The sequence below is a fragment of the Colius striatus genome, chromosome 4, assembly GCF_028858725.1.
Source record: "Colius striatus isolate bColStr4 chromosome 4, bColStr4.1.hap1, whole genome shotgun sequence".
Classification (NCBI taxonomy): Eukaryota; Metazoa; Chordata; class Aves; order Coliiformes; family Coliidae; genus Colius; species Colius striatus.
The window spans coordinates 42,372,716-42,385,276 of record NC_084762.1 but is presented as its reverse complement, the minus strand read 5'-3'; the positions used below and the strand labels follow the sequence as shown (position 1 = coordinate 42,385,276).

General features: G+C 41.7%; 1 protein-coding gene across 1 annotated transcript in view; it reads left to right on the top strand.

The window, feature by feature from the left end:
- Window positions 1-468: 468 nt before the first annotated feature.
- The window catches only part of GNAL (G protein subunit alpha L), a 198,470-nt gene continuing 186,377 nt past the window's right edge, over window positions 469-12,561 (top strand). Inside the window, exon 1 of the mRNA XM_061996073.1 lies at window positions 469-1,132. Within this exon, the coding sequence (XP_061852057.1) occupies window positions 679-1,132 (454 nt within the window). The 5' untranslated portion in view covers window positions 469-678. The remainder of the gene's footprint in view (window positions 1,133-12,561) is intronic.

Here is a 12,561-nt window from a genome sequence, read left to right as displayed (position 1 = left end):
GAGGCTGGCAGAGGCTGTCCTGGCCTCTCCCCGCGCCGCTGTTACCCTGAGGGGTCCCTCTCTGTTCCTAGGCCTTGGCTTCTCCCCGAGGATGCCGGGGGTAGAGTCTGGCCGTCAGGGGCTTAAGGCCTCTCTAAGGTCGCCCCTCAGAAAGCAGCCGCCGCCGCACCCCCGGTAGCTGTGTGTACGGCTCCCGGGGCTCACACGGGCAGCCCAGTGGCCCTTCCGTGGGGAAGGAAACAAGGAGGTTGGGTGGTGACACGGGTGAGGATCTCCCTGCCCGTACGCGGGCGTCGGGCCGGGTGGCGTGAGATGGTTGATGGGTGGGAAGGGGGAGGGGGGCGGGGGGAGCTGCGAACGTGTGTGCGCCTGTGTGGAGGCGCGGGCGGCGCGCCCCCGCCCTTCCCCCGCCGGCGCCCGGCGCTGCGCGGTGGGCTGGCGCTGGGGTATTTACGGTAAGGTGGACCCGGCGGTGGCAGCTCGGTGTCAGGTGATCGGCGCTGAGGAACCGTTGCCGCCGCCCGGGGAGGAAAATGCAAGATGGCCCAGCGGGACCGTGAGGGGCTCCGCGGCGCCCCCTCCCCGCCCGCCGCCGCCTCCTCGGCGTGTAAGGCCGGCGGGAAGCGCTGAGGCCAGTCCCGCCGCGCCAGAGCCCGTCCCTGGCGGGGGCACCGAGCCATGGGGCTCTGCTACAGCCTGCGCCCACGGCTCTTCGGCGACGCCGGCGGTGGCGGAGGCTCCATCTCCAGCGCCGGCGCCGCCTCGGAGCCCGAAGCACCGGCGGAGCTTCACGCCGCCCCGCAGCCGCAGCCTGTCGGCGCCCCGCTCCGGCCCGGCGGTAAGCCCAGCGGCGAGGCGGACGGGCCGCCACTGCTACTGCAAAACGGCGGCGGTAACGGGGCGGCCCCCGAGCGGCTGCCGCTGACCAAGGCCGGCGGCCCCGGCGGCGGAGGGAAGACGGCGCGGCAGCAGGCGCTGCATCAGCCGCCGGCGCTGCAGAGACCATGGGAGAAGCTGCGCCTGGAGGAGCGGGAGGCGGAGAAGGAGGCGAGGAAAGTCAGCAAGAGCATCGACCGGGCGCTCAAGGAGCAGAAGCGGGAGTACAAGCAGACGCACCGCCTGCTGCTGCTGGGTATGTGTGTGTGTGTGTGCGTGCGGGGCGGGTGCCGGGGCGGGCAGGTGCCCCGCGGGGGTCCCCGCCAGCGCCCCCTCCCTGGTTTTCCCTGTTTTCCTTGGGCGCCTTCTATCCCTCCTTTGTCTCCCCGCGTCACCCTCCCTTGGCGACTCTGCCCTACAGCTACCCGTCGTGTTCGTCCCCGGGCTCTCCCCCAGACAGGTCTACACCTTCTTTTCTCTTCCTCCTCCCCCTGTTCTCTCCTCCCCATTCCGGCCCTGGCAGTGGTTTTGCAATGGAGAACGCGATCGGCGCTTGTCCTGCGAGGGCGAGCGGCTCCACCCAGCCCGCCGGGTGGGAGCGATGCGGCTGGGGGAGCAGCGGAGTCTTGCGGGAAGAGTAGCCGACCCCGGGCCGGGGGAGTGGGTGCTTCCATTGCCCCGAGGGCGCTGCCTTGGTCAGAAGTTGTCTTACCACCCGGCCAACTCGGAAACGTTAAATAAAACCCAACAGTAGAAAGAAGGGGGGAAAGAAGGTCGTGCTTAAGATACGCGTGGCCTGTGGGCGATCCTCCTCTGCTGCGTGTAACCAGGAATGGTTTAATGAGAAACGGTACTACGGGGTTGTGCCTCCTAAATGAGAGGAGTGCTGATGAGCAATAGGCTTCTTACTTAAAGCAATAGTGGACGGTGTAAAGGAAAATAAGGGGGTGTAGGTATATTTATTCCTCACAGACTTCTCATCTAGTACAAGATGGGTTCTTCAGCTGTTGGCCCTTATATTTTTTTTTTTTAGGGATGACTTGTCAGCTTTTGTCCCATCTTCCCTGAGGTGCTGCGTGCAGTCTGCTATTGCCACTGCTCTTTCTAAGCATTAGTTAACAGTCGTCTCCAGAGGATTTGTACCAGCTGATACATTTACAGTATGAAAACCACAGGGGTATCTAATACAAGCATCTCATTTCCTGCAGGAAACAGAACAGTCATACTGCAGGGCTTTTTTTTATGGTCTGAGCAGAGGGCTTATTTGGCATCTTAGCTCTGGTCCTAAATCTCTGTTGTTTTGTTAGTGTGGAAATACTGATTTGCTTTTGCATTTGCTTGGTTTACATGTTTTCATAAAGTTGCGTGGTATGGAGTTTTCTTGGTTATCTATGTGCACTTCAGATTTTGGGTTGTCTTTATAAAGCTGTTTTTCCATGTTACTGGATTTCTTCATTCCTGTTGGTGGGTGAGGGGAAGAGACAATATGAAGTACAGCACTGCACAAGAGGTATAAGCAATGTTTACCAGAGCTGTAGCGCTCCAATTCTAAAAACCCAAATCATGGGCTTTGTTTCCCATAAAATACTAGCCCGTAGAATACCAGTGAAGCCAGTAAAAGGAAAGAGGAAGAAGATATAATTCCTACATAGTATTCTCTGTAAAATATTTCTTCCAACATTTGAACTGTTACATCATTTAACTATAAAATATTAGATATTCCATTTTTAAAAGGTTTTTCTTCCTGTAATCTCTTGATATAGTGTGCTGTGACCACTGTGGTTACAAGATGGCAAAGATACTGGTTGGTGGCCTTCCTCTAGAGTGATGTAGTTTGCTTGAACAAAAGAATCCTTACAAATAGGTAATACATGTAATCTATAATATGGGTGGTTGTCCTAGTAAATCACAGCAGTAAACATCTGTTCAGAAGCAATGCAGTTTGAAAAATAAACTCTGTCTGACCCTTGGCACCCTGAAAAACTCAACACTTGTAAGACTCTCTGCATTGAATTTTGTATTAAATCTGTGTCGTAATTAGAAGACACTCTCTTGATCTCTCTATCGTGGGGAGGAAATGCTGGATTATTGTTTCAGCCCTGGCTGTTCAGGACCCAACATAAATGTTTGATTTGGATGTAGGGAGTGCTGCAGGTGCTTCACATTGCTGTTTGCAAAGAAGTGGAAATGCTGCTCTGGATAAGAAGAAAATATTTAGAATGAGGAAAGGTTTATGTGTCAGAAAAAGAGTAAAGCAAAATTGCATTGCACAAGGTAATTATTTCCAGTCTTGCACAGAGGAAGAGATTTGGGATGTACACAAAGGTCGTTTAGAATGAAGAATATTATCAGCTTGACACTTTATAGCCTGTCTAGTGGTAAATAACTTGATCCTTGTCTCTAAGGTCTTCCTGGCAGAGTGAACCTAAAAAGCATACCTTTGCTAGAGAGAGGAAGATTTTTTTTTTTTTTTGTAGATCAACATGGAGGAAATGCATAACGGAGGGGAAATGGTGAATACAGTGACAGCAGAGCACCATCACAGAGTAAACCAAGTTGAGCAATAGCGTTAGTGTCAGCTTTGTTTGTTTCTTAAATACAAGTTTGTAAATAATAGCTTCATGTTGGTTTGTCCTTGTATGTCTTGTACATGAACTGGGGCAAGCTTAGAAGATACTACCAAAATTTTAGAGGAAAGTGCACTGTATATTTTAGGGAACTACTACTAGATAGCAAAAGATATGCAAATAAATGGATTAGTGTAAGAACACTAATGATCTCTAGAGCCTCTAAGTAGTGTGTTTAAGAGAAAAGCTTTTATAAATGTTTGACCTTTCCCTAAAAGCACACTAATTCTCCTTATGTCAAATGAAAACAATCAACTTTGTGATGAGATGTGCATATAAGCTACCAAAATAAGAAGTCTAAAAGACGCTTTTTTTACTGTATGTTGGTAAATGGCTGCATATGAACATGTTGTTGCCTGGCACAGCTTCCCTCCAACTAATGTCTTGTGCTGCACGTGATGTTTTGACCATTCTCTCTAACTGACATTTGGAAACGAGGTGTTTTGCCATAATCATTAATTGGGAAAAAGGGAGGTGAATGTGCAATAAATCCTCAAGATCAGCCCTTTGTGTGTGCCTCCCTCATGAATAGGTGTATCTGGATCAGGTGGCCGTATTTATGATGCAAAGGCTTTACTGATGTACTGGAATAACAGCAAACACAGTTTGGGTTTGTTTAATTTTTCTTCTGCAAGATGATGAACCCACATGAAATGGAAACTTGGTGTTCACCACAACTGTCTGTTTCTTGTTTAATGTTCTCTTTAAAAAGTGGTGAAAGGACTGGAAACCTTGAATTGATGATTCTGCACTGTATTATTTGCATTTTCGCATAGAAAAGAATCTGTGCAGTATTCTTGGCATGCTTTTGCTAACTCTGAGATGAGGATTTTTTTTAAGCATATGTATTTATTGCACGGATTTACAGAATTTGGTCAGAATCTTGTAGCTTTGGTTTTGCTCTTGGTCTTTTTTTTTTCCCCAGAGAACTGCAAACAGTCCTTTCTATGAGGCTGTTTTAGCTGCTGATTTCCTAGAAGTTGTACAAACAGTACAAATCACTTTGTAGCAGCAATTTAAATACTTATTTCTAAACCTGCATTTTAAACTGTTTTGGGAGTAAGTGGGGTGAAGGTGGATCAGCTAGCCATTGTGGTATAATTAAGGCTCATGTACTGTTGAAGTAAGCCATAGATATTTTTTTATTATTTATTTTCCTAGATAGCTGTTGTCTTCTAGCTTCCTCTGGCTCTTGTTTGTTTGGTTTTTTTTTTGTGTGTTTCCACTGGCTCCTGGTTGCTGTCCTAACTTTAAATGACTTTCTCAAGTAGAACTCATTCTTTTGCACTTCCCTCCTAAACTGAAACTGAAAGTGCTTGGAGTAAAAGCTTTTCTGTATAACAGAAACCAAAAGTGATGATATAGGGATGGAGGGAGAGGAAAATTGTAATTTTCTTCATTTGATATGTACTGTATAGCTGCTTACATGATATTGAAGTACTGAGCTGATAGTGAAATTCAGATGTGATTGTTTATAGACAAAAATGTGTAAATTATACAAAGAAATGTACCTCCTCTGAATTCGCAGATATCAAATGCAAAGGTGCTTTGTCAAGCTCAGGAAGTTCCTAAATAGCAGATCCCTGAAAGCTCAGTGATGTGTAACAGAAGTATTTCTTTACTATGGTTTTATTTTCTTAACTACATACTTGTTGACCATTGTCAGAACTAAATTGTGTTGCAAAAAGGATTTCTGCTTTTTAGACAAAAAATCCAGTCTGTTGTTGATGAATCAGTGGATCTTTAAGTTTATAATCCCAAATCCAATTTGAAGTATTAAAATTAAACTTTAAATCTTTTTCTAAAATAACTTTAACTTTTATATAGTGCCAACTCATGTTCATTGATAAATATATGTGAAATTAGTTCAGCTTGATGTGCTGATTTTCCACCCCCCCCCATGCCTGCATAAGATTGTGTGCTTGGGATGTTGTTCTGCTACTACCAGAGGTGATTCCCTCCCGGTCTGTAACTGAGTGCCTGCTGTGTTCCAGGGTGTTGCACTGTTGCGTTTCATCCTGTATAATCTAAAGATTTGTTGATTTATACTGAGAGATTTAGGATCCCTACAGACAGGTAGTTCTAACATGTAGGTAGTGGTAAGAACAGATATTTTCAGGACTTTGAGATAATGGTCTGCAAATACTGTCCAATGTAATAAAGTAAATGGGTTTTATAATCTCTAATCCTTTGCATCATTTGCATGTCTTTCCAAATGCTCTTCTGGTTTTCATAGAATGTTTTGTTGTAACTTACACCATCATATTGAAGTGTATATGCACTCCTTGTAGATGAGAAAACCAGTAGGCAGAAGTCATCAGGATGAGTTGGAATTAGTTCTGAACTTTGGGGGTGTTTTTAAGGGTACTGAGAGTGATCCCTGTTTTACCACACTTAGCTTTCCTTTATTCCATAGATTACAACTGAATTGCATCTATCCCATATTTAGCTTTTTTAACTGATTTCTGTTCTTTGATTGATTTTGCTTATTTTTTATTCACTTAATAGTTAAGGAAGAAAAATGTGGATTTTTTCTTCCTTATATGATGTGTATGTGCATATGATGTGTAGCAGTACTTGGAGGCTCCAACTTCTGTGCAAGGATGTGTTCTCTTCCCATTACCATTATAACTTCTCAACTGCAGAAATTTTAAAGAGTATGTAAAACATCTGGATTTCCCCATTGTTTTCCCTTTCCCAATGCCTTTTTCCCCCCTCCAGTTTAGAAGACATACCCTTTGAAAGTGTATTCCCGTTTTCATCCCTTTCCACTGCCCAGCCTTGCACTCCATACTTCCTACCTTGCCAACCTATTGGCATTCCTTAACTGAATCTTATGAGACAACTTAAATCCCACACTATAGCTACTGATAATTTTTTTCCATTTTAGCATATTTGACACAGTGAAACTGTACAAACTTAGGGAAATATTTACTGTAATTTCCATTTAAATGAAAATTTCATTTACATTTAAAAGTAATGTTAGGTTTCAGGAACAATAAGTCATTCTTTCCCAAAACATTGTTATAGTAGTAAGTCCTGGTTGTATTTTAAATTCTATGTTGTTATCTTTATTTTAGCCAAGAATTTGTGTCACATGGGAGTAACATGAGTTTTGAAGCTTATAAAGCTATTTGAAAATATAAAGCTTTTTTTTTCCCCGAAGTATTTAAAATAAGCTTAAAAAATTAAAGTCTTTCACTTTCTCCATGATAGGCAATGCAATTTTGACATTTTTTTTTAAGAAGATTTCATTCCTATAAAGGGCAAAAAAAAAGAGGCTCTTCTCAGCAATCATTTCAAACCTAGTTGGTCTTCAAAAGCTGCGACAAAAGAGAGTATTCCTTGATTTGAGTTAGCGTATTGAATGGAGATAAGTACCAGACTGAAAAACATCTGTAATAAAACCTGACAATAAACTGAGTCCTCATTCTCTGTGCATATTATTTCTTTATTCCCTATCTATTATTAATTATTTGAAAATATATACTTTTTTGTAAGTGTTAATATACTTTGTATTTAATTTTACATATGTGGATTAAATTGGATAGAATTAAGACTATGTTAAACTGCCAAAAATGTGAATGATCATGAATCTGTGTTCTTCTGTGCAAGTGTAATGTAATTAAGCAACTTAATCTTTTATTGAAAACTGTTGTCAGTGTTGCTGGAGACATTACCAACTCTGTTATGCTGCAATTCTCTTAATTATGGTGACTTAGTCTTTCTGGATCTTGAAGCAGAGTGCACTGCATGGTGTTAGGCAGTACCTTCTTAGTAATCATCTTTGTTCTCTAGAATGCCTCACATGTGGAGGACTAAGATAGAACAGAAGCAAATTGCACTTTTTTTTTTTTCCCCCCTAAGAGCACTCATTCATATTTCATATATTTGAATTCATGTTGATTGAAGAACAGTTCTGTGTTACAGATAATTTTTCAGATATGCACACAGACATGTCTTCTGTGCATATGAACACACAACCACTGATGTTGTAAAACATAGCAGATCACCGTGAAGAGTTTAGGTGAGTTAAGCCAGCCTTCAAGAGTATGTGGTTGTATTATATCCTGATGTATTTCATGGGCTTTAAAGCTTCATAAGAACAGGACAAGTCTAGTGGATTCCATGACAAGATTGGAGTTTTTCATCCTTTGACCTTTGGCTCATTGGACATTTGAATTACAGAATAGATGTGTAGTGTTATCTTCTGCCTATTCTGAGCTTGCTGTACTTGTCTAATTCGTTCTCTGAGAGATATGAACAAGCTATTTAATGTTTCTAATGTATGCCAGCATTTGGAAAGACAAACAGCATTTTTTATGTTCTTACCCAAACTATAAACCTAAGATGCAGAAGAATATTTCTTTTATAAAGGACATGTGAAGAAATAACAGGTTCATAATCTGCAGAGTTATGATTAAAGAGTTGGAGGGTTTTTTGTTTTTTTTTTTTTTTTAAACAGTCTTTTAGCTTTGAAATGGCAAGATGCTGTGGAAGGTATTTATATCTTTAACTTGTGTGTTTCCCCCCAAATCATTTCATTGCCTAATGTTAAAAATGGAACAAAGAAAAAAAAATCCTTAATATGCACAAGGTAAGTTTTTATGCTTCGGCTCTGCTTAAGAAACTTGTATGCTATGACACTTCGATATGTGATGCTATACAACCTAGTCACATATAAACAAGCAGAAAAACTACATTAAAGCTTGGTTGTTACTTTCAGAGATTATTTTTTTAGATGACTCTCAGAGACTTCTATTTATTGGTTCTACTGACTTGTGAGGGTGGCTTAGTGCAGAACACTAGCCATTCAAGACAGTAATTCTGGTTCAGATTGAATGGTTGGTCTTCCTTTGACAGATTTTCTTTCAAAATGTTAAATCAAGTTCCTTATTTTTTCCCACTTTGAGGAAGGGGCAAAGCACAAAAACCAACCAAACAACAAACAAACAACCCTTCTTTCATACATGTTCTGATGTTTGTTTAATAGAACTGAACTTCATATTGACCTGGACTTCCCCTATAAATGTAATAGCACTGGGAGAGGAATACAAGCTTTTGGAATTTTTCTTCATTTTTCTTACTTTTAAAAATATTTTGAACAGCCTTACATTTTATGTGATTCTTGAGTGCTCTTACACCTTTAACTTCCCTTAAAGGGAGACTGATACATAAGCAGTAGAGTTGTGCTTTTACTGCTTCCTGATGTCTTGCTTTCAGATCAGGAGAGGTAGCAATCCCTTAGTTGCTTCTGTGAGTTTCCAGGTGCGCCTACAGTATGGCTGTTGTTCCAAATTCCATTGCTGCTTCTCTCAGGTTTTTCCATTCTACCAGATATGATTTGTTTGTTCAGTAGTGTCTTTCTAACCTGATTAATACTGAAAGAGTACAGTTGGTATATTGTTGGGGGTTTTTTTGTTCATTTGTTGTTGGATTTTGGTTCTTTTTTACATGGGGGAAACTACAGCAGTATTTAAGGAGTCAATGTATTCACTCTTAGGGCCTTCTGCCTCTTAACACATATAGAGAGGTGACGATATTGACTCATCAGAGAAGCCAAAAGAGAACAAAAATGCCTACAGTGGTGTTTGGCTTGTAATATGCAGAACTCTCTTCTGTGAGTTCTGGCTCCAAGTATATGTCAGCTATGTCTTTGAACTACCAGAGGTGGAAGGAATATTGTTTCATGGAAAGCCTGAAAAGGAGATAATAGTTTCTTGATACTTGAAGTTGCTTATAATTGCCTGTGGGAAAGGATCATCTGAAGAGTAACGCACTCCAAAGACCATTTGACAATAGTCCTTGCCTAGTTAAAAGGGATTTAGATATGTGGTCTATCTACAAGAGACAGAGTAATACTTTCTAATGTGTCAGAAAAAGTTAAAGCAATACAATAAAATGTCAAACAGCCTTTCAGATTACTATGTTACAGAAGGATTAATGGGGTGGACAGAGGTGAGATGGGACTGGCTGTCATGCTGCTTCATGCTATGCCCAGTACCATTGGTAGTGCTCCTGGTCAATCAGCTTCAGGAGTTGGAAACAGGGAGTCTGATGCTCCAAACAAGCATACTTGTTCTGCATCTCTGTACAGTTCTTAAGAACAAGCATATGTTAGTACCTGGTACCATTCACTTCAATACTGCAGTTTCTCAGGTTTTTGTGCATTGATTGCAGGAGCAATGGCACAGCCTGCCAAGGTTCTACAGTACCTGATATTCTAGTACCTTTTGGTTGTATGCTGCAAAACAGATACTTAACTTTCTCAATCCTAAACAGCATCATATCAGTACATCCTATAATGCTGACTGCCACTGAAATATAGCTTTTACATAATGGTACTATTTCTCTTAAAAAAAATGATGGCCGAAAGAGTTTGGCAGCAAAAATTTTCTCCTTCTGGCTGTTTTTTTTTTTTTTTCTGCCCTTCTTTGACTTCCTATTTAAAGTGAATCCAATGCCTCCCTGCAATACCCCACTTTGACAGAAGGAATCTACTTAATAAAAACTTTTAATTAATTTTCTGCCATTATCTTGGGGCTTTTTATTGTGTTCTGTATCTTGATATCTCTGGTAAAAGCATGATCAGAAACTTACTTGAACTGGCTGTTTATATGATGTGCAAAGAAATACTGAATTAATCTCTCTTAATTCTATGTCAGAGAAAGCAGTTTGAATGTAGTACTGAGTACCAAATAACCAAATATGCAGCATCTCTTGAGTTGTTCAGTCCTTTTATATCCTAATGCAGTTATCTCTAAAGTTAAACTTTTAAAGACTTTAGTATTGGTAGATGTTTCATCAACATGAGAGAAGCAGCCACATAGTAAAGCAGATTTAAGGAATTTATTAATAAGTAGACAGAAAGTCTGGAAGTGACCAGTAAAACTTTTTCCATTTGACTATGTTACCAAGAAATCATTTTACTTCCCAGTAGTCACCATGCTCTAAATTAATAAGTTGCTTGAATTTTAGCATTAATGTTGCAGAATCACAGAGTCTTAAGGGTTGGAAGGGGCCTTGAAAGATCATTTAGTCCAACCTCCCTGTCAGGGCATGACCACCTAGAGTTGGTCACTCAGGAACTCAGCCAGGTGGGTTTTGAATGTCACCAGACAAGGAGACTCAACAAACTATCTGGACAGCCTGTTCCAGTGCTTCTTCACCCTCACAGTGAAGAAATTCTTCCTTGTATTTCTTTGGAACCTCTTATGTTCCAGCTCATACCCATTGCCCATTGGACATCAATGAGGAAAAGCCTGGCTCCATCTTCCTGACACCCACCTTTTACATTTGTAAACATTACATTTGTAAACATCAGTTGTCAGTCTCCCCCAAGCTAAAGAGCCCCAGCCCCAGCTCCCTCAGCCTTTCCTCATAAGGGAGATGCTCCACTCCCTTCATCATCTTGTGGCCCTGTGCTGAACTCTCTCCAGCAGCTCCTTGTCCTTCTTAAACTGGGGAGTCTAGAACTGGACACAATATTCCAGATGTGGTCTCATGAGGGCAGAGTAGAGGGGGAGGGATCCTGTCTTGACCTACTAACCACAACCCTTCTAATACACCCCAGGATGCCATTGGCTGCCTTGGCCACGAGGGTACATTGCTGGCTCATGTTCATCCTGCTGTCCACCAAGACCCCCAGGTCCCTTTCCCCTGTACTACTCTCTAAGAGTTCATCCCCTAGCCTGTACTGGTACATGGGGTTATTCTTTCCCAGATGTAAGACTCTACACTTGCCCTTGTTGAATTTCAGTAGATTTCTCTCTGCCCAACTCTCCAGCCTGTCCAGGTCTCATTGAGTGGCAGCACAGCCTTCTGGTGTGTCAGTCACTCCTCTCAGTTTAATATCATCAGCAAACTTGCTGACAGTGCCCTCTGTTCCCTCATCAAGGTCATTAATGAATATATTGAACAGCACCAGTCCCAGCACTGACCCTGGAGGCACTCCACTAGCTACAGGCTCCAACTAGACCCTGCCCTTCAGAGATCACAACTTTCTGCCTTCTGCCCTTCAGTTAACAATCCACCTCACTACCTGGTCATCCAGCCCACACTTGTCAGTTTTGTTGTGAGGATGTTGTGGGAGACGGTGTCAAATGCTTTACTGAAATCAAAATAAACCACATCCACTGCACTACCACCATCTATGCAGCTGGTTACATCTTCATAAAAGAAAGTTCTTCATTTAAAGTGTTGAAGCAGTGATATTGTTTGGAACCTTATTTCCGTTTTGAATGAGGAACACACTGTCCCACTCACCAACTTGAGCTTCTGTTTGGTTGGAATTCATACTATGCCTGGTCTATTAAACTGGCCTATTAAAATCTATGTATTCTACTTCTGCTACTTCTAGAAATATGACCTTGCAGTTACTCATTGAAGAGTATTATTTGACCAGTTTACTGGTCTTGTGAGGACCTTGTTAGCAATACTGAAGTAGTTGATGATTTGCAATTAGTTCTTGAAATACGTCTGTTACCTGATTCCTGACCCACTTACAATGTATTGTATTGATCATTGGCAGAATAGCATCAGGCATACATGGACTCCTTATATGTAACATCAAATGTCTTATATTGACATAAGCCTTAATCAACTGTGTTTGTTATCAGTATCCCTCAAATATTTATTTTTAATTAAGCAAATAACTTACTACTGATTCATTGACCTTGGATGGTAGATATCACTCACATACTCGATGGAATATGATTTTTCTCAAACTGTATAATCTAAGTAATGGAATCTCTTACCTAAAAAACTTTCTTTTCTCAGGCTATGAGATTATTTTATATAGTAACAGTAAGTGTGATTGACATCTTCATGTTATCTGTGGTGATTTGTAGGACATGCTTGGATTCTTCCTGTAAGGAATTCTCCTGTAAATACTAAAAAAAAAAAAAAACCTGTTTAGTTTGCCTTGTGAAGAAAGAGGGCAAGAATTTCTGTTTAAAGAATTACTTGTGTTGACACACAGAGCATTTTGTGCTGTTAAAGTAAAGACATAACCTGACACTTATGGGTGAATGTTTTCATTAGAAAACAAGGCTGGTTA